The sequence below is a fragment of the Grampus griseus genome (assembly GCF_964374135.1).
Source record: "Grampus griseus genome assembly, chromosome: 10".
In the NCBI taxonomy this organism is placed as follows: Eukaryota; Metazoa; Chordata; class Mammalia; order Artiodactyla; family Delphinidae; genus Grampus; species Grampus griseus.
Genome location: NC_139004.1, coordinates 59,577,359 through 59,605,165, shown reverse-complemented (window position 1 = coordinate 59,605,165; position 27,807 = coordinate 59,577,359). Strand labels below are relative to the sequence as shown.

At 39.0% G+C, this 27,807-nt stretch overlaps 1 protein-coding gene across 1 annotated transcript in view; it reads right to left on the bottom strand.

The window, feature by feature from the left end:
* ULK4 (unc-51 like kinase 4) overlaps positions 1 to 27,807 on the bottom strand; it is a 513,951-nt gene that overhangs the window by 333,525 nt on the left and 152,619 nt on the right. Inside the window, exons 26-27 of the mRNA XM_082664206.1 lie at positions 18,377 to 18,428; positions 18,180 to 18,274 (exon numbers count right to left, since the gene is read on the bottom strand). Of these exons, the coding sequence (XP_082520332.1) occupies positions 18,180 to 18,274; positions 18,377 to 18,428 (147 nt within the window). The remainder of the gene's footprint in view (positions 1 to 18,179; positions 18,275 to 18,376; positions 18,429 to 27,807) is intronic.

The following is a 27,807-nucleotide window of genomic DNA, read 5'->3' as shown; positions in this document are numbered from 1 at the left end:
TATTAAGAGAGGAGTGGGAATTAATATTCCCACTGAAATTATCTACATGTCCAACTCAATAAGTTCGAAAACCAACAATTAGGCATGGTCCAAAAAGCCAGGCTGTCAGAAGATGAAGAGACAAAAATCAGTAGTTTTCCAATATGTCTACAACAACCAAACAAACAACATAATTAGAAAAAGATACCATTTACAACAGTAATAAAATTCTAAGGCGTCTATGATATCATGACTTTCATAGAAATATATATATATGTGTGCGTATATATATACATATATATATAAAATATGTATGACAGCCATCGATGGACTTCTGAAAAACAGCTTGAAAGCTGTCACAACCATGCTCACAACAAGAGAAAAGACAAACTGAAAATCAGCAACTCTTCTCAGACATACCAGAGACTTCAAGTCACAGGGCAAACCAGCTGTCCCCCAGAAGTGAAGAGACAGGCAGAGACAGAGAATCATGGCTTAACAGGAGCAGAAACCACCAGCGGAGCCAGCAGCTGGAGCAAAAACATAAAGGGTAACTGACTAATTGCTGGTGTCTGAGCAGAAGAGAGAAAACCTCCTTCAGGCCCTGCGTGCACCTGCACCTGACAACGGGGAGGGGGGTGAGGTGAGAAGCACTTGTGAAGTTCACAGCCCAGGCGCACATGCTCAGAAGAGGAATGAGACCAAATCAGAGGGGCTACGGAACCCTCCTCCCCCCACCTCACCACATCAATAGGGCTCCTGTGTAATAACAGGATTACAACAGAGAGCTGCTTTATTATAAAGACACAGGCTTTATTTCAGAAGGAGCTATTAGGGAAACCCAAGACAACAGGAGAGACAAAATAAGGACATTATGGGGAATTTTAGCCTCTGAAACCTACAGCTACGGCAAACAGTAAACACAGCCTGGCTCTTAGCCAGATAAACATAAAACTTCACACTAACGGCTCAGTGATCTCAGTTCATTTTACCTGATACATCATGCTGGAGTGAAATATTTGAAGTGCTGAGAGGGAAAAAAAACACCACCCTAGAATTCTGAGTGAAATTATCCCTCAAGAGTAAAAGGAAAAATAAAGACTTTCTCACACACACACAATAACTGAAGAAATGTTTTGCCAGTAGACTTGCCTTGCAAGAAATGTTAAGTTTTTCAGAAAGAAGGAAAATGACATAGGTCAGACACTCAGATCTATACGTTAGAGAAAAAATAAATGAAGGTAAAATATAGTAATTGATGAGAAGCCTCAGAGAGGTCAACTCTGTGCAAATTAATCTGTAATTCCAATAAAAATAAATATTCTAACGAGGTTTGCATGAACTCCTCATACTGATTCTACAATGTATTTGGAAAGGAGAGGGTCAGGAATAATGGAAAATTTTCCAAAAAGCATGAGGCATATTTGGTTCACCTTCTCAAGTTTCCAAGTTTACTGTGATGGAAATAAACATGATGGCACAAGCAAAGGGGGAGACAAAGAGATTCATGGAACAGAACAGAGAGCCTAGAAACAGATACATATGGGAACGCAGTCAGTAGCAGATAGAGTACTACCAACAGTGGAAAAACATATAGACTATTCACTGAAGGGATAGGTACAATTTAGTTGTCTATTTGGTAAAAAAAATATCATAATGTTAAAAAAAAAATTACTGGAGGCTTAAAGATCTAACAGTTAAAACAAAAGCTCTTAAAGGAAAACATGAGAGAATGGCCTTTGTGTTATTAGAGTAGGAGAAGGCTTTTTAAATGATACCTAAAAAGTACAAACTGAAAGAAAATACTAACAGGGACTTCCCTGGTGGCGCAGCAGTTGGGAATCTGCCTGCCAATGCAGGGGACACGGGTTCGAGCCCTGGTCCGAAAAGATCCCACATGCCACTGAGCAACTAAGCCCACGCACCACAACTACTGAGCCTGCGCTCTAGAACCCGCGAGCCGCAACTACTGAAGCCTGCTCACCTAGAGTCCGTGCTCCGCAACAAGAGAAGCCACCGCAATGAGAAGCCCGCGCGCCGCAGTGAAGAGTAGCCCCCGCTCGCCACAACGAGAGAAAGCCCGCGTGCAGTAACGAAGACCCAATGCAGCCCAAAATAAATAATTTTTTTAAATACTAATAAATTTGACATTGAAATGAAAAATACTCGTAGAAGATGAGTCCTCATAAACAAAATGAGAAGAAAAGCCATTGGCTAGGAGAAAGCTCTGCAATCCCTATACCTGACAATGGACGAATATGCAGAATACATGAACAGGGGACCCCCCGAAGGAGAATACCTAAATAGCCAGTAACCATATCGAAACTACTCAACTCCACTAATAATCAGAGAAATGAAAGGTAGAACAAAACAGATACCAATTTACACAAATCCAGTTAGAAAATCACATAATACCAAGACTGGGGGAAATGGGTACTCACATACCACAAAAAAAAAAAATCAGTAAATCAGTATTTAACTTGGAAGAACAATTTCACAATACCAACCAAAGCTGAACATGAACACAGCATACAACTCAGCAATTCACCTTCTACGTGACATATTTAAAAACACTCACTGCAGATCTGATTTCAGGAGCGAAAAGAGAGTGAATAAATCATTACATTTATATTTCATTATTTAATGAAAACATCAACTTGCAAAATGATACAGGCAGCATGACACTATGTATCCTGAAACAACACCTATAATCTTAAAATACATACTAAATGTAAATTTCTGTATTAAAAATGTATTTCGTAAGTCTTAAAAGAAGAAATCTATTTAATTATAATATTATTTAATTTTTAAATTAACAGAGTATTCCTCTGAATAACTCAAGGCAATTATAATAGCATCCCAAGATGATACAAATTTAATCCTTCCAACTGAGAATGATCCTTGAGAAGAAGTAACAGGAGGGTGGTAATGGAAAGATAAAATGCTTTTTATAATACGTAAATGAAGAATACAAGAAAGTTTAGAACATTATCTGACTCTTCACCTTTAATTCATATTTTTGGTGAGCAATGACAGTTGACTACTTTATCAAACGAAAGCTACCCATTAAGACGTGAACTGAAAAATGAAATTACACTGAAAATATCTGCATGCTTAGCTAGTCAAACCAGGCAAAGGATATAAAAACTGAAGAACAATTTCATTAGTTTTATTTATACTCTATTCAAAAACTACAGAGACTGAAATAATAAATGGTGTTCAGGAAAAGACTGTTGTTTTTTAAATCCTCACAAGAAAAAGGAGACCAAATATCTTTTGGCAAAATGTTCACTTAAAGTTACATATACAATGATTCCAGCCAAAAAGACAACATGAAAATAAAACATTTAAAATGTTAGTTACTTCGGAGATGAGAGCAAAGAAACATCTTTAGTTCCTGGAGTAGCATTTAAGGCAGAAAATGTAAAGAAAATGTAACAAAGGAAGTTAAAGAAAATAAACCATTTCAATAAATTCCCATACAAATCAGAAGGGTATCTACTCTCAACAAAATGCAGGAGAGGGCTTCCCTGGTGGCGCAGTGGTTGGGAGTCCGCCTGCCGATGCAGGGGACAGGGGTTCGTGCCCCGGTCCGGGAAGATCCCACATGCCGTGGGGCGGCTGGGCCCGTGAGCCATGGCCGCTGAGCCTGCGCTCCGCAACGGGAGAGGCCACAACAGTGAGAGGCCCACGTACCGCAAAAAAAAAAAAAAAAAGCAAGGGAAAAAAGTCTGTATAACTGACACATCCCAACATTTACAAACATTAATTGTGTGTGTATATAATACATATACATATACACACAAACATAAAATAAATGATTTAGATGAGCTCACAGTATGTAGGTAAGGGGATTTTATCACCACCACTCTCAGAACTTAATAGCTACTAAGGGCCAGAAAGGAAATGAGCCCATTTACAAATATGTATACACATATGTATAAAGTAACTATAACATTATTTCCTGGAAGAGGTTGGGATGTATTTTATTGTTGCTGCCACTGCCTTTAAACTAAAGAGCTGCCAGAAGTTAGATTTAAAGGCCTAGAGATCCATGCGATGACTTAGGCTTGCTTTCTTCTTTTTCTGAGATATTTAGAGTAATTTACTCTGAATTTAATTTGAAAACATTCACATGAGAATTAAAACAATCATCTAGACATACAATTTGCAAGATTCCAGTCAGAGATGAGAAAGGAACTCTAAATTGAGAGACTGTCTCAAGATGACAAATGAAGCAAAGTTCTAGCCTCAGCCTCCGGCCCCAAATCTCTGGAGGTCACAGGTACTCGCTCACAGAAGGGGACTGCTGCAAAATAAAAGAGCAGCTCCAAGGGTGCTCGAAGTGATCTGGGGGCACAGGGGAGAACAAACACAGGAAAAGGCTCTTGCAACCACAGTAACGATGGTTACTTGGGCCCAGGAGCAGGGCAAATTTTTTTTAAAAAATATCCTGACAACTGTATTTCAGTACAAATCGTTTCCTATATAACCCTGTGCATTTTATTTAATTTGCTTTATGCATTTAAAAACACCATTCTTAGAAGGAGTCCGCAAACCTCGGCAGACTGCCCAAGGCTTCCAGCATACAAAACACAGGAACAAATGAATCCAATGCCAAGAACACCACTCGGCTGGGCTCAGTGGTTTCTTGAACCCTTCCAAGGGTGGGCCACCTGTACAATATTTCTAGCTAATCCACATCTCTTGCAAAAAGGACTAATTTCACCGAAGAAAAAAAATCTTTCTCACAAAAGTATCATCAATATAAAGACAACTCACAAGTGTGAACTTCTGATCAGAGTTTTTCAAATGCTAACTAATCACCCCTGGAGGATGTATTCCTGAAAGTGTACTTCACATATAAACTGACCTCTCCTAGGACAGAGATTAAAAGTAACTCACGCAAACAGACTCACAGACACAGAAAACAAACGTAAGGTTACCAAAGGGGAAAGGGTGGGGAGGGATAAATTAGGAGTTTGGGATCAGCAGATACACAAACTCCTATATATAAAACAGATAAACAACAAGGACCTACTATATAGCACAGGGAACTATATTCAATATCTTGTAATAAACTATAAAAGGATCTGAAAAAGTATATATGTGTATGTATGTGTATATATATATATATATATATCTGAATCACTTTGCCATACACTAGAAACTAACACAAAATTGTAAATCAATTCTACTTCAGTTAAAAAAAAAAAAAACTAACTCATGCATATAATTTCACACCTCTTGTGAAAGGTTAAGTAGTTTCAAGTAAATTACACTAGGTTTCTCAAAATAATACTCGGAGAAACCATAAAATGACTTATGAAATCGTTTCACACTCCTCTCCCTTTGTATACATGATTTTTTTCTGCCTATAACACCCACTCCTCCCACAGGAGCCCATCAGGAGTTGATTCCTACGTGCCTTCAAAATTCAGCTCAAGAATTGCCTCCTCTAAAAAATCATCTCCAGACCCTGTTAGACTGAGTAGGGCTCGCGGCATGCCCCATGCGTACCACCAACACAGTCCAATCAACTACGGCGGTCCAATCTTTGCTTTCCATATGGGTCCCTTCCTCTCAACCAACACTGAACCGATTCAGAGCAGGGCCTGATTCTAGCACCCCAGTGTATTCTCAGTGCTTCATTTAAACAGGTGGTTTGCAAAAGGCACTTATTATGAATATATGAGTAAACAAAATACTTAAGTGTTTTCTGTGTCCATATTTATATCACTGCTATACCTCTATTCATACTAATTTATCCTATTAATATGAATAGGATGTAAAAAAAAAAACTTTGAAACATAAAAAGTGCTTGTCCTATAGAATGCTAATTTCTCAAAAAAAAAAAAAAAACCTCATTTGATTTTGTATCCTAGTTGTCAGCTGCCATCACCCCAAACTTTGAGCTTTAAAACGAAAACCCTTAGCCCTGCACGCTCTAAGAAATCTAGTGTCCTCTCCAAGATTTATAGGAATGTGCAAGGGCTTATTTACTTTCCATGGTTCATTGCCAATGCTTGAGTTTTTACCTCACTGACTCTAGTATTTTATCTGCTTTTCACCTTCTCCTAATGTTTGCTTCCAAGAGTCTGAATATACAAATGAACAGTGGTCAGACTATTTATGACAAAAGAACTCCAGCCGCAACCTGTGCAGGAAACAGCATGGAAGCCACCTTGTAACAGCTGCAGCCATAAACTCAGAATGGTGAGGACTTGGTCGATAACTGCCAGCCTCACTCTTTTTTGTACTGTGTCCCTTTGACTCAAGACCAACCAGAGAAACCTAAATATGCTCTCCTATCCAAACCACATAGGATGCTCTGTTTCTCATTAGCTTGACTCCAGTCCCCCCATGGCAATCAGGGCACACCTTAAGCCCTCCCTCATTAGCATATATTAAATGACACGCCCACAGGTGCCAAGACAGTTCCGAGGCCACCCATAAAAAGCCCAAAAGTGGGCGGTGGCCCAATTCCTGGAAATGCCTGCCCCTTCCCCAAAATAGCTGGCATAATCCTCCTACTGATCAGCCGATGAAATTACCATGCCCATAAAAAGTAACCACCCTGTATTTTGGGGCTGCTCTCGTCTTTTGAGAAGGACTGCTTTCTGTCTGTGGAGTGTGTACCTCTCTCAATAAATCTACTTCTTACCTATCACTTCGCCTCTCACTGAATTCCTTCTGCACTGAGACATAAAGAACCTGAGCTTCCGGTGTGCAACTTCAATTAAAAGACAGTGGGTCTGAGCTCCAGTCTGAGTTTTGGCTGTGTTTGAATCTCACCTGAGGTTGTGCAGTTTCAATACCAATACAAAGAATGATTATCGGGCTTCCCTGGTGGTACAGTGGTTGGGAGTCTGCATGCTAATGCAGGGGACACGGGTTCGAGCCCTGGTCCAGAAGGATCCCGCATCCTGAGAAGCGACTAGGCCCGTGAGCCACAACTACTGAGCCTGCGCATCTGGAGCCTGTGCTCCGCAACAAGAGAGGCCGCGATAGTGAGAGGCCCGTGTACCGCGATGAAGACTAGCCCCCGCTTGCCACAACTAGAGAAAGCCCTCGCACAGAAACGAAGACCCAACACAGCAAAAATAAATAAATTAATAAACTCCTACCCCCAACATCTTCAAAAAAAATAAGAAGAATGATTATCGATTAATCATGTTGCAGAATGTGTGATTCAAAAATATCACTTGGGGAGTGCGGTCTGACCCATGATGAACCTCAATCTGCATTTTGAGAAGTCACATGAAAATGGTATGCTTTTTTTTTTGCGTGTATCTTTTTTTTTCATCTTTATTGGAGTATAATTGCTTTACAATGTTGTGTTAAGTTTCTGCTGTATAACAAAGTGTATCAGCTATATGTATACATATATCCCCATTTCCCCTCCCTCTTGCATCTCCCTCCCACCTTCCCTATCCCACCCCTCTAAGGTGGTCACAAAGCACCGAGCTGATCTCCCTGTGCTATTTTACATTTGGTAGGGTATATATGTCCATGCCACTCTCTCAGTTCGTCCCACCTTACGCTTCACCCCCCACACACACTGTTTCTTCAAGGAAAATGGTATGCTTTAATGACAACCCAATGCCAAATGGCAATAAAATAGATAACAATGAAGAAGAAAAAAGGACAAAAACCTAAAAACTCTCTTTACCAAATCACTTCCAAGTCACAGTGAGGAATCTAGGATGACAAAAATCTGATACAGCTTATGACAGAGAAACTCTTCTAACCCTTCGAACTGGCATGGTTTGCTCACTGGTACTAGGTCTCCTTGTTAAAAAGAAGAGACTGGAACATCTGAGACAATAGACTGAGAGCCCTTTTGCTGCTGTGGAGTTAGATGATTTGTTCATCAGTGCCTTCCCCTTCTAGAATCTTCCACAGAACTTATAAACAACATGTACACCATTTAAATAAATACCACTGTAACTCTATGCAATGTCCCTGCATTAATGACTTTTCTCTATCATAAAATTCCACCATTCATTACTTTTTTTAGTTGCAGAGGTAATACACCTATACGGAGCAATCCAAGGAATTTTAATATTTAATGCTAGTGGTATTGCTTTCTTAAATAAAGATATTCATATGTGCTAAAGGCCATTTCACGACATGTCATAAAAACAGAGTCATTCTGAACTCTTTTTGAAAATGCAGATTCCCAAGTCTAGGGACTTTTTAATTTCTGTGCTCAAAAACTGGGTCCCTCATTCAAAAAACATGTGTCTGCATATGCACATTAATTACTACTAATGGTCCTCAACAATACGGCTCAGAAGAAATGAATGTCTGTGAGGTAGGGATGCTAAAGACAGCTCTAAGACCTTCAAGCTAAACAATCACAAATGCACTGAAACATGTAAATTACACTCACGCTAAACCATATTTCATTTGTTCTTAAGTAAAGCCACTGATGCCCAAGATGAAGATTTGTTTATAATTTTAAAAACTTCTTTTCCATTTTAAGAAAGGTTGAACATGAGATACTGAAGTTCAGCAGCTTTAAACTGTAAGTAACCACGTACCCACATTTAAATTTTCTTATTTCACAAAGAATAAAGCAACAATCTTATAACCTATGGAAAGTGTATTTCTAACCCTTAATCATTTATAATGAAAGTATGCTTTATACTCTTATTTTTGTAGAGGGTGTTTTTTCTTACTTTAAAAAAAATTTTACTGATGGAAGTAAATAATTTGAAAATGGAAGTTTACTATTCTAAGCACTCAACTAAAATTTCTATTCTACCTTTGAAAATTAATCAGCAGTTCCTTCATTTCAGTAGACCTTAAAAAAATCTGGTACATCTGACAGCACAACAATTAACATGTTCACACCAACTGCAAGTCTCCTTACCCCACACAAGGTACTGTCAGGTGTCCAGGAAAAACGTGCCTAGAACATGACCTCTACCACTGCTAACGGCAGAGCAGATGATTCAGAAGGCCCCTTTGAGGAGAACAACTAACTATAAAAACTAGACACAACACTGTTTAAATCTTCTTTACAATATTAAGTGCTTAAAAAGATGTTAAGGAATTCCCGAGGCCACATCAGGTTGGCAAAATTTCAAAAGTCTGACAATACACTACTGGCAAGACTGGGGAGAAACAGGCCCTCTGATCACTGCTGGTGGGAAAGCAAAATAGTAAACCCATGTGGAAGGGACTCGGGAAGTATCTAGCAAAACTACATACGCATTTACCCTTTGATCCCACAGTCCAGGAATTTGCACTGAAGAGACACCTCCAACAGAAGGAAACTGCACATGCACAAGGTTATTTGTTTGTGATTGAAAAGATTAGAAACTACCCAAATGTCCACACATCAGAGACGGGTTGAACAACCTATGATATACACAAACATGACGGAGTGCTACACTGCTCTTATGAAGAAAGAGATGGAATAATTTCCAGTATCCATACTAAATGAAAAAGCAAAGTGCAAAAGAGAAAATATAGTATGTTACTTCTTGTATAAGGAAGAAAGGGGAAATAAGAAAACGTTATCTCTACAAAAAGAAACACTGAAAGAACAAGCCAGAAAACGAGACTGGTTACCTATAAGAATAGGGAGGGTATGATGGAATGGTGATGAAGTGAACAGGCTATATACCCGGCGGGGAGAGGGGAAGGGAGTGATGCTGCTCTGAATATGTCTGTTTTTACAGTTTTTACTTTTGGAAGCATGCTAACCTTCTACATATTCAAAAAATAAAATCAATGCGCTTCCCTGGTGGCGCGGTGGTTGAGAGTCCACCTGCTGATGCAGGGGACACGGGTTTGTGCCCCGGTCCGGGAAGATCCCGCATGCCACAGAGTGGCAGGGCCCGTGAGCCATGGCCGCTGAGCCTGTGCGTCCGGAGCCTGTGCTCCGCAACAGGAGAGGCCACAACAGTGAGAGGCCCGCATACCACAAAAATAAATAAATACATAAAATAAAAAAATCAAATCAAATCAAAAAGCATAAGAAGGGAAGAAAAGAAAACCTAAAATTGAAAGCAAATTGAAAATAAATCAACTATATTTCAAATGAATATTATTCAATATGACCACACTAAAAGGGAAGACGGGGCACTAATCCAAGTATTGACTGTACACCCCAGCCTTGCTTGGGTGACATCTGGGAGGTGGGGGGAGGAGGAAATCCTGCAAACAAATCCTGATTTCATGAGGTTTGTTTTCGTACTGGTCTGGGTAAAGCAATTCTGCAACAATTTCAGACATATTATAACATTAAGCAAATGAGGAAATGTGCTGATGTTGCTAGAAGCCAGAATTTTTACAAAGGAAGGACACAAAAATACGGAATGGGGCAAGGCAAGAAAGAACCATGTGGGGATGAACTGGATTTGAAGACACTGGTGTGAACTCATGATTTCAAAATATGTTTATGTGTGTGTACGTGTATATGTAAGTATGCATACAAGTGTGTCCTCTGTGTGTTCATACGTGTACTTACATGTATATATTTCCTAGCTCTGTTTCTTGGAAGGGTCTAGAAGCTAAGACATCCCAGGAGACAGGAGACATTTAGCGCCCTGATTGTGGTCTCTAAAGCCATTTCCCACGAAAGGGAACCAGGGCTCCTCAAAGAAATGACTGATTCTAGAGCCAGGTCAGGTTAGTTACAAGCTGAGGCAAGAATACCTTGCTGTGACACAAAGTAAAAACTCACTCAAAAAATGAGAGGGTATGTCACAAGGACAGAGGAGCCAACTTGAAAGGCCAAATCTGATATAATTAGAGCACCAAAATAATTATAGTAATGAAGCCATCGAAAAAAATAGGAATTTGTGGTAGACAGAATGATGGTAGACAGAAAGATGTCCACACCCTTATCCCTGAAACCTGTTCATTTGTTACCTTACACAGCAAAAGGGATTTTGTAGATGTGATTAAGTTAAGGAACTTGAGGTGTTTATCCTGGATTATACAGGTGGGCCCAATGTAAAATCAAAGGTCCCTGACAAGAGGGCCAGAGTCAGAGAAGAAGATGTGACAACAAAAGGTGAGAGAGAGAGAGAGGGGAGAGAGAGATTTGAAGGTACTACACTGCCAGCTTCAAAGATGGAGGAAGGGGTCACAAGCCAAGGAATGCAGGCAGCTCTTAGAAGCTGGAACAGCCAAACAAACAACCAGATTTTCTCCTTAGATCCTCTAAAAGGAACACAGGTAGGCTGACATCTTGCTTGTAGCCCCAAAGACCCATTCTGTACTTCTGACCTACAGAATTCTAAAATAATAAATCTGTGTTTTTTTAAGCCACTAAATTTGTGGTAATTTGTTATAGCAGCTACAGGAAACTAATACAGAATACAAGTCCATGTCAATGATACATAGATATGCTAATTCATATCAGTTAACTTCATTTAAAAAATAGGCTTAAAAAAATAGGCTTACATTAAGCTCTAAACATTTTATTAGAAAAAATTTTCCATATCTATGTAAACTTTTTAATATAACACAAAGATGTACTAATCCTAAGTATATAACTTAGTTAACTTTCACAATATGAACACACTCATATTACCAGCACCCAGATTAAAAAAAAAAAAAAAGGCACTTCCAGGACATTTTGGACAAAGCCCCCTTGCAAACCCTTAATTGCCCCAAGGGTATCCACTAACCTGACTTGTAACTGATTAGTTTTCTCTGTTTTTAAACTTAATGCAAATCGATCATGTTATTTCGTATTTGTTATCTTTGTCACAGATTAACTTTGTGAGATTTATCCATGTTCTTAAGTGTAACTACAGATCGTTCATTTTCCTTGCTGCATAGTATTCTATTACATGACCAAATCATAGTTTACTTACCCATTAGATTGTTGATTGGCATTTGGATAGTTTCCCATTTGGGGCTATGAGCATCCTCTATGTGTTTATGGGTGAACATACGCTTGCATTTCTAGTGAATGTATATTTATAGGTGAAATTGCTGAGTCATAATGTATTTATGTTTACTTTCAGTAGCTACTACCAAACAGGTTTCCAAAGGAATTGTACCAACTTACATTCCCACTAGAAGTTTCTAAGAGTTCCATTTGCTCTACATCCTCACCAACTCTTGGTATTAACTCAAAACTTTAGTTTCATTCAAGTTAAACTACTCAATGTTTATTAGCCTCCAGCCTTCAGTTTAAAAACTTACAAAAGGACAGGTTTTTCATTAAAGAAGGTATTATGGCTTAGCTTAAAGCCATGACTTAAGCTTTTATGGTTTTTAAAGTTTAAACAGATTACATTTTAGGCAACTTATGTATATTACTGTTAGAAATTTCTAATAAAGAATCATCTTTATTTTCCCCTTTGCTATTAATAACATTTTTTTTGAAACCACCATGAATGGGAACAAATTCTCTGTACAAACCAAATCATTATGGTATTTCTAACTGCTCTGCAAGCCACACTGATAATTTCCAACTATGAGGCACTAAATGATCTCAACTATGGGAAAGAATGTGAGTTAACTATCTGTGCTCGGCAAGAATTAAGTGCATGTAACCACTTCCATATAACAAAGTACTGACCAGTACCCTTGAATACAGTTTGTGCTAACATTTCCAACAATGTGATACCCTTTGCGGTGCTGGATCTTCAATTTCACGTGTTCCAGTCATGCTCAACAAGAGGTAATTAGAGGGTTTCCCATGAGTTACAGCATTAAAAAAATATTTTTTAGGAAGTCCATGAGTTACAGTGATAGCTTTCCTATAGTAACACAGGCTGTCCTTGCAATGATTATTATGGTAGCACTTCATGATTAGAAAGTAAACTAATTAAATGTCTCATTAAATATAAGTATAGACATTTGTAAATACTGGATCTTAACAAATTATCCATGGGGTTACTGCTCATTAAGGAAAAGAATTAATAAGCAACACTCAAGCAAGTAGTATCTCAATGGAAGACTGAGAAATCATTGCTAAGAAAGTGACCATAACAAACAGGCTTTCTGGCAATAGTGAGTATGGTTATTTGGATTAATTCTCTCACTGAAAATTCACAATGAAAAATTGCCAGATAAAATATCAACAAACAAAACCTTAAAATATTTAAGACCTGAAAAGGCAGTGGGGGAGCCTTCCTACCAATTTCTGAATGAAAGCCTTAACTAGAGAGTCGAGTAGAACATATGAGCATGGAACTGACAGCGCTCTGGAGGCATTTACCAATACCACAAACACAAGGCTCCGATGGAGGCCAGTGGGACCAGAGAGACAGGGGTCTGAGCTCACGTCTGCCCAGCGTGTGGAGTTTTGGGAGTCTTCTACACGGAGCTGGGCACTTGGGGCGGGTGTGGGGATGATACCCTCAGAGTTAGGAAAACCAGATCTAGTCACCAACCCCTCCACATAAATTCACACTCCTGGGAACTGCTGAGAAGGCTGCCCTGAGAAGTTATGCTCTCAGACCTACGGTCTCAGGAATTTTCACACTGGGTACAAATGACCGTGGTCTGAGGTAGCCCTGGCTGGCAGGGCCCCAACAGACATGAAGCCTCTTGGAGGAGGGAACATCCACACTAGGCTTGAGGAAATGCCCACAAACAGATTTCAAGTCCCATGACCAACACGCAGTAAACGTTAACAAGGTGTGCAAGAAAACAAGACAAAGTGGGTATGAGCAAGATATAACAGACACCACATCACAGTCTTCTGACACTGAAATTATGAGACACTGTAAAATAACTACATCTAACAAATGTGAATAAACAAAGCACAAACTGAGAAATAACTATAAGGAAGAGGAAATTATAAAAAGCAATACAGTAGATTGAATAAAACAGACAAGCAGAATTTCTAGTGACAACATAACTTCTACACGTGAAAAACAACCAAAATTTAAAACATTGTGGATGTATTTGGCACCAGACTGAACACAGAAGACAGAAACAGAGCAAAATTAACCACAATATAACTGAGAGAGAAAGGGTGAAATATACAGAAAGACAGTAAGAAGTATAGAAAAAACAGTGAGAAAGTTTAATATACACGGGATCTGAGCTGCTAAAAGGAGACGGAGCAGGGGAGAGAGAAGATAAGCAGAGATGAGGGTTGAGAATTTTGCAACGTTGAAGAAAAAGGGACAATCCACAGATTCAAAAAGTACACAGAATCCTCAGCAGAATATACAAAAAGAAGTTCATATTTAGTCATGACACAGTGAGTCTATAGAAACCAAAGGCCCTCCCCCCTCCACCCCAGAAAAAGTCTTAGGAGGAAACAAGGAACAGAGAGACACATTATCTTCACAGGAAAAACCGATTATCAGTGAACTTCTCAATAGCAACAACCGAGAACATAAGATAATGAAATAGTATCTTCACAGTACTAAACAACAACAAAAGTTAACTGCCAACCTAGAATTCAACACTCAGAAAAAAAAAAATCTACCTCAAGAAACAATGACTTTGGGACTTCCCTGGTGGTCCAGTGGTTAAGACTCCGTGCTCCCAATATAGGGGGCCTGGGTTTCAATCCAGGGTCAGGGAACTAGGTCCTGCATGCTGCAACTAAAAGGTCCCGTATGCCGCAACTAAGACCCGACGCAGCCAAATAAAATAAATAAATATTTGGGGAAAAACAAAAAGAAACAATGACTTTATCAGACAGAGTTTGCCACCAGTTCACCCAAAGCTAAGGAAAACTGTGAAGGATGAATGTCAGTCAGAAATAAGTGAACCCAGATGGAAGGACTGAGAAGTAAGAAAGAAAGAAAAGCAAGAAAAGTAGTAAATATGGGGGCAAAGGCAAATGAACATATTATAGTAGTAATAATGAGTATTCTTTTATCATTTCATAACAAAAGGGAGTTAAAAAGAGAGAGAAACAAGACAGACTTTAAAATATCAAAAAATATATATATGTATCAGGTAAAAGTTACATATACATCATGAGAGGACTAAATGGAGTTGAGTAGGCTATGGCCTGTATTTTACTTAAAGAAAAGATCATTTCTTTTTAAGTTCAGCTTTTGCTACCAACCTTACATAGAGAAAAAAAAATGCAGAAAAAAGTTAGCCAACAGAAAAGAAAGATAAGAAAGTAGAAGTAGGAAAAGAGAAAATATGTACGACAAAGCTTGAAAGAAGATGGTGGAATGAATCTAAATATACTAACAATTACAGTAAATGTAAATGGAGTACATGTTCCAGGGAAAAGTCAAATTAGATTTTTTTAAGTACTATATGATATTTACTTGACACAGATCTAAACATAAGGACAGAGAGATGTTGAAAGGAAAAGAATGAGAGAAGATGTATCAGGAAGCAAGCAGGTATGATTATATTAAGCTGGGATGAAACAGATCTTAAGACAAAAACATTACTAGAAAATAAAGGTCACTTTACAATGAGAAAAAGGTCAATTTCATAAAATGGCACAATAATTTTAAATTTGCATGCACCTAATAATATGGCTTCAAAATATATAAAACAAAAACTACAGAACTACACAAGAATAAACAAATTCATAGTAGCCTTAAAGGAGATTTAGAAACACTTCTCTTAGTAACTTCTAGGACAAACAGACAAAAATTTAAAAAGATAGAAAAGATTTGAACAAGATAGCTAATAAATTTAACCTAACAGACATATAACTGAATACTGCACCTAAGAATTGCAAAATACCTATTCTTTCCAAACACATACAGAACATCTACCAAAAAGTTTTGTACTGGACTATGAAGCAAGCCTTAATAAATTTCAATAGACTGAAATCAGAGTATTGCTCTAACTTCAATGCAATTAAGTCAGAAATCAATTATTAAAAAAAACTAAAAAGTGCCCATATGTTTGAAAATTTATTTATCTTAATAACCCATGAATGAAAGCAAATATTTTAACTGAAATATACCAAAAATGCTACATACCAACATTTGTGGAATGCAGCTAAAGCAGTATTTAGGAGGGAGACACAATCTTCAATGCATATGTTAGAAAGGAAGAAATATTTTTAAAAATCAACTATTTATCTCAAAAAGTTAGGAAAAGAATGCAGAATAAATCCAAAGAAAGGAGAAAGGAAGCCAACAGAACAGAAATTAACAAAATTAGAACAAAATTAAGCAAACAGAACAGAAACTAATAAAAGAGAAAAGAAACATATAGTATGTAGGAGATTAGCAAAACCGAACACTGGCTGGCTCTTTGATAAAGTCAGTAAAACTAAGAAACCTCTAGTTCGATTGTTCAAGAGAAGAAAAAGAAGGAATAACAGTAAATAGCAAATATTTTTAAAGGATATATTATTAGATTACACAAACACTAAGAAAAATTGGCAAGAAAATACTATGAACTTCTTTATGCCAATAAATTTGAAAAACTACACAAGAAAACCAAAATCTTAGAAAGACGTGGACAAGCATGTCATAAAAGATTATTCCCAAAGGGCCAGTAAACAGTTGAAAAACCACTCAGCCTCATAAGTAGTCTTGACTATACAATTTAAAACTATGGTGAAACATCACTATACACCCATTCATTTAAAAGGCTGAAATAACAAGAATTGGGAAGAACGAGGACATGAGGTCCTGCAGTGCTGCTGTGAAAGTAAACTGGCACCCCCTCTCTGGAAAACACAATGTCACTTTCTAGACAAACTGAGTTTGCATATTTCCTATAACCACTAATTCCGTTCCTATGTATGTACCCCAGAAATAATGCATGCTTATGTGGAGCAAAATACATAAACAAGAATATCTATAGCAGTATTGTTTGTAAATGCCAAATACTAGACATAGCCTAATGTCTATCAAGGATAAATAAGTAAACTGTGATATTTCATATACTCAGGTTTCTACAATGGGACACTATACACTCATGAAGAATAAAAGCACAAAGATACTTAACAACATGGATGTTACAAACACTGAGCAAAAAAAACAAGTCACAAATGAATACATACCGTATTGAAACAAACAGCAAAAGCAGGCAAAACCAGCCTATATTGTTTAAGAATGCAGGCACAGGCCCACAAAGGAACACACAGGCATGATTACTATGAAAGTCAGGACAGTGGTCCCCTCTCCAGGCAGGAAAGGATTTGTGATTGAGGGGACTTCGGGGCTCAGAATGGTAACATTCTGTTTTGTTTTTCTTTTTTAACTGGGTGGTGATTTCTTGAGCACTTGCTTTACAACTAGTCATCAAACTACACACACGTTAATACACTTTTCTGTACTTTATATTTTATAATAAAATATACTGAAAAGAAAACAACCATAAAGGGCTGGTAGACATTTCCTACCCTCAAAAAATAATTATCCCCTCTCTCTTGAGAATGTATCATTAAAGTCCTAAGCTGCCATGTAAGAAGTCGGGCCACCCTGAAGTCTCCCTGCTGGAGACACCCACAGAGATGGAGAGAGATGCCTGCAGAGTCCCAGCTGGAGGCAGACATGTGAGGGAGTGACCTTCAGATGATTCCAGCCCCAGGCACCACTGACTGGAACCTCCTGAAAGACCCTGACTGAGAACTGCCTTGCTGACCTAAGTCAACCCCTAGAACCAGGAGAGAGAATACGAAAATGATTGCTGTGGTCCTCGTCTTACCTGGCTCCTTTTCTTGAGGGCTTTCTGCTGGTGAGAACGTAGTCACAAAACTTTCCTCCCTCCTCTAAAGTCATCGCTCAGCTCACCTAAGGATCACCCTAAGGCATAGGTTCTCAAATGGGGGCAATTTCGCTGCCCAGAAGACATCTGGCAATGTGTAGAGACCCTTTCGGTTGTTGCAGCCGAGGGGGGCTGGACTGGGTGCTACCCTCATCTACTATGTATAGGCCAGGGATGCTGCTAAACATCTACAATGCCCAGGACATGCCCCAAAGCAAGGAACTGCCCATCGCCAAATGCCCACAGTCCAAGGTTGAGAAACTCTGTGCTAAGAGTCTTCGCTGTTGGTTACAACCAATAATCAGGCAAGGAGTAAGAAGGAGCACACTGGGGGTAAGGTGTGGACCAGAAGGGAAAGGGAATAATGAGCAAAGAACCACCAGAAACAAGTCAACAAGGAAGGAAGGGATTTCTTATGTTCATCCTGTCAAGGGGCAACTTTTCTCAATGGTTATTTCATGTGAGGAACATGTATGAACCAAGCACATGTCAACTAGTCTCTTTATATACGGAATTACCAAGTAAACAAAGAAGTATCTTTCTCCAAAGTTGCCAGAACTGACCGTAGAGCAATAGTCTTTCAATAAAACAGGATACTGTATCACTGCTTCAAAAGTCGACAGGGTGATCTTGATAAATTCTTCTGATGCCATCAGTCCTAGAAATACAGTTAATTATTATAGATGTTTATTTATATGTCCAAAATCATAATATCAGAATACCTCAAGTACAGATGTAAAATGTCCCATGGTCTACTCACCTACAGCTCCATCTATGTTAGTTTCTCCTGAGTCTACTGATTTAATATGACTCTGTAAAAAATAAAAACGTTAATAGATAGAGATTTTAAAATAGCTCTGATATAAGAATCAAGCACAGAAAAAACTGAATATATGATCCTATAGATGTTCACCATGATGAACTCCAGGCAGTAGGGATCAAGTGATTTTTATCTTCGCATTATATTTTTCTACAGTTTCTAAATTTCATGCGATAAGTAGGCATTAATTTCTTTACCCAGAAGCGGAAAGATAATATTTTTAGAGAGTCTCTTGATGGAGTTAATGCACAAAAGTCATTAGAAATTTTTTTTAAAACTTGGATAATTCTAAACTACACATGAATGGTAACTGCAAATAAATAATATTTATAAGACAGTCCTTAAAAAACAGTAACATTTTGCCCAAAACTCTCTCTATCATTCTTAATGAAATAACTCATGGAAGGCATTAAGTACTATATACATATTATGAACACTATAATCATAGCTTTGAAACATGATCATATGAATAGTATATATACACTATAAACTATAATCATTTTTAAATATACAAATCACTACCAGTGAGATGAAATGTTAAAATAAAATCAATAGCAATATAAGCACAGAAAGGTCAACCTGGTAAAGTGAGGATAATCCAGTTGACACCTAAACCATTTCCAACGTGCCACACTTACTCACGCAGTACATTGGGACATTAGTGAGGATGGCACTGAATCAGGAGCAACAGTCATCTCAAAGGGAGGTCAAGCTTTAGCTACCCTGAGCATCAGTACTGCATCAAGATGCAGCAGTTAAAGGCCTGTCTTCAAAATTCACCACTGTTCTGAGACCCTCCTACATACTTTGTACCCCAACCCCAACTCCCTTAACTGTGCCCCACACACCATGCCCATGCCTCCCTGTGGGATGACCCCCAACAATGTTTCAGAGGCAGGCCTGAGCAGCTCAGCTGTGAACAACCTGGGGTGAACCTCCCAGACCCCAAGTGAGTGCTCCGAACAGAAGGGGTGCTCTGTGAACATGATGTGAATGAAACCATCACTGCCCCGGCTAATAACAGGCGGAGCACCTGTGCTGGTGATGCACGGAGACACTGCAGCTGAGTGCCTGCCCCAGCTCACAAAATAATACATATATCATATTTTAGATATGATAACAAATAGCAAATAAAATATAAGATAGCCTTGGAATAAAAACTAATTATGTCAGCAATTAGCCTGGAGCGGAAAATATCAATAGATCTTATTATAATCCAATGATTTTCTTAAAATTTTTGGTACATATAAAAGACTATAGAGTGTCTTTGTCCCCATGGTAAACCACAGCCACCCCCCTACTTCTGCAGGAGACCCTCCAACACTAGTAGCATGTGGGATCTTAGTTCCCAGACCAGGGATCGAACCTGCAGCGCCTGTATTGGAAGCGCAGAGTCTTAATCACTGGACTGTCAAGAACATGAGATTTTTTCCCAATCTTTAATGTGAGAACTAGGTAGAGCTTCTGGAGGTAAAACCCACAAAGTGTCCCCTACCTTAGACTGAGCTCCCAGGAGTTTTCAACTCTCAAGCTAGTTCATGCTGACTCTCCAATAATTCATCACAATCACTAAAGTGTTCCTACCAGTTTATTATGAAACACACAATCAGGAAATATATCAGTTTGTTTCCTTTAAAAAATGAGCTAGAGATAGCCTCATCCACCAGAGGGCAGACAGCAGAAACAAGAAGAACTACAATCCTGCAGCCTGTGGAACGAAAACCACATTCACAGAAAGACAGACAGGATGAAAAGGCAGAGGGCTATGTACCAGATGAAGGAACGAGATAAAACTCCAGAAAAACAACTAAATGAAGTGGAGATAGGCAACCTTCCAGAAAAAGAATTCAGAATAAAGATAGTGAAGATGATCCAGGACCTCGGAAAAAGAATGGAGGCAAAAATCGACAAGATGCAAGAAATGTTTAACAAAGACCTAGAAGAATTAAAGAACAAACAAACAGAGATGAACAATACAATACCTGAAATGAAAACTACACTAGAAGGAATCAGTAGCAGAATAACTGAGGCAGAAGAATGGATAAGTGACCTGGAAGACAGAATGGTGGAATTCACTGCTGTGGAACAGAATAAAGAAAAAAGAATGAAAAGAAATGAAGACAGCCTAAGAGACCTCTGGGACAACATTAAACGCAACAACATTCGCATCATAGGGGTCCCAGAAGGAGAAGAGAGAGACAAAGGACCCGAGGAAATACTTGAAGAGATTATAGTCGAAAACTTCCCTAACATGGGAAAGGAAATAGCCACCCAGGTCCAGGGAGCGCACAAAGTCCCATACAGGATAAACCCAAGGAGAAACACGCCAAGACACATAGTAATCAAACTGGCAAAAATTAAAGACAAAGAAAAATTATTGAAAGCAGCAAGGGAAAAATGACAAATAACATACAAGGGAACTCCCATAAGGTTAACAGCTGATTTCTCAGCAGAAACTCTACAAGCCAGAAGGGAGTGGCATGATATACTTAAAGTGATGAAAGGGAAGAAACTACAACCAAGATAACTCCACCCAGCAAGGATCTTATTCAGATTCGATGGAGAAATCAAAAGCTTTACAGACAAGCAAAAGCTAAGAGAATTAAGAAACACCAAACCAGCTCTACAACAAGTGCTAAAGGAACTTCTCTAAGTGGGAAACACAAGAGAAGAAAAGGACCTACGAAAACAAACCCCAGGGCTTCTCTGGTGGCTTAGTGGTTGAGAGTCCGCCTGCCGATGCAGGGGACACGGGTTCGTGACCTGGTCCGGGAAGATTCCACATGCCGTGAAGCAGCTAGGCCCGTGAGCCATGGCCGCTGAGCCTGCGCGTCCAGAACCTGTGCTCCGCAACGGGAGAGGCCACAACAGTGAGAGGCCCACGTACCACAAAACAAAAACAAACCCCAAACAATTAAGAAAATGGTCATAGGAACATACATATCAATAATTACCTTAAACGTCAATGGATTAAATGTTCCAACCAAAAGACACAGACTCACTGAATGGATAAAAAAATCAAGACCCATGTATATGCTGGCTAAAAGAAACCTTCTTCAGACCTAGGGACACATACAGACTGAGAGTGAGGGGATGGAAAAAGGTATTCCATGCAAATGGAAATCAAAAGAAAGCTGGAGTAGCAATGCTCATATCAGATAAAATAGACTTTAAAATAAAGAATGTTACAAGAGACAAGGAAGGACACTACATAATGATCAAGGGATCAATCCAAGAAGAAGATATAACAATTATAAATATATATGCACCCAACATAGGAGCACCTCAATACATAAGGCAACTGATAACAGCTATAAAAGACAAAATCGAGAGTAATCTCCAAAATATATAAACAGCTCATGCAGCTCAATATTAAAGAAACAAACAACCCAATCCAAAAATGTGCAGAAGACCTAAATAGACATTTCTCCAAAGAAGACATACAGAAGGCCAAGAAGCACATGAAAAGCTGCTCAACATCACTAATGATTAGAGAAATGCAAATCAACACTACAATGAGGTATCACCTCACACCAGTGAGAATGGGCATCATCAGAAAATCTACAAACAACAAATGCTGGAGAGGGTGTGGAGAAAAGAGAACCCTCTTGTACTGCTGGTTGGAATGTAAATTGATACAGCCACTATGGAGAACAGCATGGAGGTTCCTTAAAAAACTAAAAATAGAATTACCATGTGATCCAGCAATCCCACTACTGGGCATATACCCAGAGAAAACCATAATTCAAAAAGACACACGCACCCCAATGTTCACTGCAGCACTATTTACAATAGCCAGGTCATGGAAGCAACCTAAATGCCCATCGACAGACGAATGGATAAAGAAGATGTGGTACATATATACAATGGAATATTACTCAGCCACAAAAAGGAACGAAATTGGGTTATTTGTTGAGACGTGGATGGATCTAGAGACTATCATACAGAGTGAAGTAAGTCAGAAAGAGAAAAACAAACATCATATATTAACGCACGTATGTGGAACCTAGAAAAATAGTACAGATGAACCGGTTTGCAGGGCAGAAATTGAGACACAGATGTAGAGAACAAACGTATGGACACCAAGGGGGGAAAGCAGTGGGGGGTGGGGGGGTGGGGTGATGAATTGGGAGATTAGGATTGATATGTATACACTGATGTGTATAAAATGGATGACTAACAAGAAACTGCTGTATAAAAAAATAAAATTCAAAAATTCAAAAAACAAGACTATATATAACACACACAAAAGAAGATATATAGATAGATTTTATGTTATAAAGAATAAAGACTCTTAAACCTACCATTCGAGTTAAGAACTAAGATATTCCCAATTCTTTGCATGAGCTTCCCACATCCCACCTGCCTGTCATTCCTCCAGAGATAACCACTGCCATGAATTTATCATTTCCTCAGCATTTCTTAATAGTTTTACCACATATACATATGTCTCTAAATACTATTTTTGTTTCAGTATTTTTAAACTTAACTGAAATGATATCAAACTGTATACACTTCATACAGATGGGACAGTATGTAGCCATTAAAATGTGAAAAAAGGGCTTCCCTGGTGGCGCGGTGGTTGAGAGTCCGCCTGCCAATGCAGGGGACACGGGTTCATGCCCCGGTCCGGGAAGATCCCACATGCCGCAGAGCAGCTGGGCCCGTGAGCCATGGCCGCTGAGCCTGTGCGTCCGGAGCCTGTGCTCCGCAACGGGAGAGGCCACAACAGTGAGAGGCCCACGTACCGCAAAAAAAAAAAAAAAAAAAAAAAAAGTGAAAAAAAAATTTAAGATACGGGAAAATAGTTATGATACAATGTTAAATGGAAAAAAGAATACAAATCTATATATACTCAACATAGTTTCAACCACATGTATTGGTATAAGTCATATACATATCTTATATATACATACGTAGATTTCTACACACAAATGCATATACATGAAAACACTAAGTAAACAACAATATGTTAACAATGGTTGTTAACGACTGATAGTTATAGGTGATATTTTTCTTCCAATATCACTATAATTTTCTACATTTTCTTTAATAAGCATATATCTTATAAATGCTTGAATTCTCTTTTTCAGTCTATAACTAAAACAAAAAAGACTAACAACGAAATAACATAATAAATAATAGAAAGAGGCACTGTAAGCTTTTCGTAATAATTTGGCTGAAATAATTTCATAAAATTTCAACATGGGCACATAACTTTGGCTGAATAAATATGGATTTGATGTTGAAAAGAGTTCATAAAAAGATGTCTTTTGACTTCAATAAATCTACTTAAATGTCAATAGCTTACTTAAGTAAAGAAAGAAGAGGGAGAACAGTATTTATAGTATGATCTTTCTATATAATTTTTTAAAGAATATATAGATAATATACAAACATAGATGTGAACAAAAATTTTCGAGGAAGAAATCACAGGAACCACTCGCAGAGGCTCCCTTTGGGGAGGACTACTGGCCCAGGAGGTACGCTTTCACTATTCATTTTCTGCTTTTCTGCACTGTTGGAATTTTCTAGCTATGCACATGCATTCATTTTTTTTCTGTTTTAACAGCGACAAGGGTTTTCTAGATGGTGAAACTATAGGGTTCTTTCAATTTATTTTCTTCCTTATACTTCCCCAGTTTAATTTAAAAAAAAAATCCCTACTGAATGTTTCATTGATTTACCAATTTAAATCTCTTTGGATCTATTCCTTCTTTTTCATTCTCAGTGTAATAGGAATTAATCAGGTGAGAGTGAGGACAGGGTAGGAGGCATTGCAGATTCAAGGAGAGGAGGGAACGTATGAAGAGTCATCTAGGTGAGCGTGAAGGTGTATAAATTAGGAAAAGGAACTAGATGTCCCAGTCTGCAGAGAGGGCTTGTTTGAGATGAGCAGTCATGAATTTAAAGTGAGACCAGCTATTTTCGTCGTGTTTTCCTCTAGCCATACTTAGTCACTCAAAGCAGGGGTGGGGTAGGTAGAGAATTAAACTGAACGAGGACTTGGGTTTGCCAGAGGAGGACAACGGAGGAAGAGACAGGAGAGGGATTACGGGTGTGTGTGGCAGGGATAGGGGTTGAACCAGGGACTCTAAGGGGAGTAAAGAGAAAAGTCACTGGGCCCAGGGAGGGCAGGATGGTGAGTGCAAAGTGGTAAAAGGCCAATTTAAGTCTCAGAGGAATTAAAAGGCTGTTGGAGATGGGGAGCAGGGCTAGAGAGCTGAAAATTAGGTGTGGGAGCCAGAGAGCAGTGACGCTGAATATAAGGCCATGGGTGGAGGGAACTGAGGGAGGGAAAGACAAGCTCATGGGGAGAGAGGTGGTTGAGGAGCTGAGAGGCTGAGATGTTGGAAGGATCCTCCCTAGGGATACCCGATTCTCTAAGAATGACAGTGAGCCCAGTGCTAAAAGACTCTGAGCGAGAAGCAATGACCCAGAAAAATCTGTAGATGACCACAGTACATGGGGCATCTTCTAAGGGCGTGAGCTTCAAAGCTGGGAGTTTAGCAGGGGAACAAATAGGATGGGCACTTACTGTGGGGCAAAAAAATGGCCCTATCTAGAGAGAAAAAGGGAAAGCTGTGTCTCCAGGGCAGACCAGTGCCCTGCATTACTATCCAGTACTTCAGAGAAGCTGAGAATAAGCTCTCAAAGCAAGGTGGGTATATCAATTCGGGGTCTGTATTAAAAAAAAAAAGAAAGAAAGAAAGAAAAGAAAAGAGAAAAGGAAAAAACCTTACAACAAGAACATTCGTGTGGCAATGAGTAAGTATATAGTCAGCAGAAACGAACACACCATTGTAAAGCAATTATACTCCAATAAAGATGTTTAAAAAAATAATTATATAGTATATTTTTAAAAAAATACAGGAGTACACTCTCTCTGCTTTATCTGCTACAAGTGAAGTCACAATCTATCAACAAAACAACATTCACTTAAAATAAAAATCTGCAGGGAATTCCCTGGCAGTCCAGTGGTTAGGACTCAGAGCTTCCACTGCAGGGGGCACGGGTTCAATCCCTGGTCAGTGAACTAAGATCCCGCAACCTGCACAGTGCAGCCAAAACAATAAAATAAAATAAATAAAAATCTGCAGAGGGCAGAAGTATGTCTTTTAATAATCATCCCAATGCCCAGGATGAGTGAAGATTTATCAATGACAGAGACTGTAATTATATTCTTATGTGAAAAATCACAATAATTTTATCATTTCTTTCATTTGAAAATCTGAATTTTGATGTCTTTTTGTAGAAAACTATAACCACCACACAACCACTGTACTTTTATAAACTGATGAGGCCAGAACTTAAGAACAAAGTCCTCTTCCTCAGCTCATTAATCAAGAGCACTTTCAGAAGGACACAAGAAACACAGTGAACATAAGGATAATACACATCATGAGTTCTCAAACAGATTTCCTTCCTGTCATTACTTCCTGTTTCTCAGCCCAATTCAACGGAGGCTCGAAAGAACTACAGTGAAATTAACCACAGAACTTCCTCATAGCACTTCCCTAGATGCTTCCCTGCTAAAAGTATCCCTAGGTACTTTTTTTTTTTTTTAAACTGGAGAGGGAGGCAGATACAATGGCACATTGCTTCTGCCAATAAGAAGTGAAAATAGAAATTATCAGCTATGTAGTTCTCTTTGGCCTGGACCCTTTGAAAGCTTAATAATGGTTTAAAAGTGCCCTGTTAAATTGCTTCCAAACACTTGCCTCTTTAAAACATAAGGAGACCAAAACTTCATTTTACTTGGGGAAGAAGAAGTGTTTACAAAAAGTTAATTCCTCTACTCATGCCTCCATCTAAGAAGTACCCTGAATTTTTCTACCAAAAAGATAAAAGATGTCTATAGGTTAACAGGCAAACCATGCCTGGTGCCAGTAGGAAAACGGAAGCCAATGGGAAACACAATTCCAATGCCCCCTCCGGCCTGTGCCGTCAGGAGCCTTCTAATGAGGGGAGATCATACCACCTGAGGCAGGCCAGCAGTTCCTGGAGAGCTCCTTCAGCAGAAGTCAAGTATACAGCTACTAAAGGTGGACCAAGCTTGGATACCTCAAAGTAAGGTGTATTTTTTAAATATAAAAGGACAACAGGCCTGCCATAATACAGTAGCTACTCAACCAGACACATTTTGAGAAACACTAAAACTAATCATTTACCTCCAGGTAGAACAGCAGGGCTTTCACAACACCATGCTAAGTGTATACACATGAATGGTCTGGTCCCTCAGGCCACCAGGACGGGAGAAGCACTGTGCTCTGGCCAGTTCCACAAAGCCATTCTGCACACTGGCCTACAAACATTTATAATTGTGCAACCTTCCCACCACCACCCCCCCAGAAAAAACAAACCCAAAACCTCTCAAACAACTTCAGGAAAGCCTTGCCTATGCAAAATGTAAAGTAATTCTTTTAAAGCAGAAAACTCAAGAGGCTTTACTGTGCAAATGAACACCATGAACTTCTAAGGGGCTGTAGGCTGCCGGGGAGTTGTCTATGCCTCCGGCACCAGAGGGGCACTGTGACTTCAACAGTATTTGTGGCATCTTCTGAGTAGACTGTGAATCAACTCACAGAAGCAACATCTAACTCTCAACGGTTCATCATAACGTACACTAGAGCTGGGTGGGTAACTAAATCCAGGTCCTTGATTTTAGCCAATACTATTCTCCCTGGACTAGTGTCTCATCAGTGCCATCAACACCGAGTAAGGAAAGATGAACACACAGCTAAGGCCAAATAACAGATGAGGTAAGAAAAACAACAAAAGATTTCCGGGACTGGCCATGACTCAAACCAGGAAAATGGTCCAAAGAGAGCCAAAAGACCTTTTTCATTATGTGTATGAACTCCCAGTACTTGAGCGACATTATCAGGGGAAAGACTGCTAAAGAATTTTCAGTATCACAATTACCTTTGAACTAGGCAAGTTATTTTCTATGCCCTGAAAGTGCTTTTGTTAAGAAAACCCACACAGAGCCCTACAGAACACCCCCAACCTTCAAAGGGTACACCCACCCCTGGGAGAAGAAGATGAGGAGGCCCTTTCTCAGTGGAAGCCGATGAGTTACATGGAGCAGATGAGGTCTCCCTAAAGTCCACAAAGACTTTTATATTGGAGGACTTTTATATTGGTAGTTCCTTGAAAACCTAAACTGTACTCAGTTAATGTAGGCCCAGAAAAGTACTACACATGAGAAAAAATAAGAGAATGAACACAATTATATCTGTCCCAAACGATCACTGTGCCAAAATATTCCAAGGTGGGCTACAAGGGCAAAATTACTCTTTTCAGGCATCAATATGTTAGTGCAGTGGAGTTACAAATATAGAATTATAGTTCTGTTAAAAATGATGCCC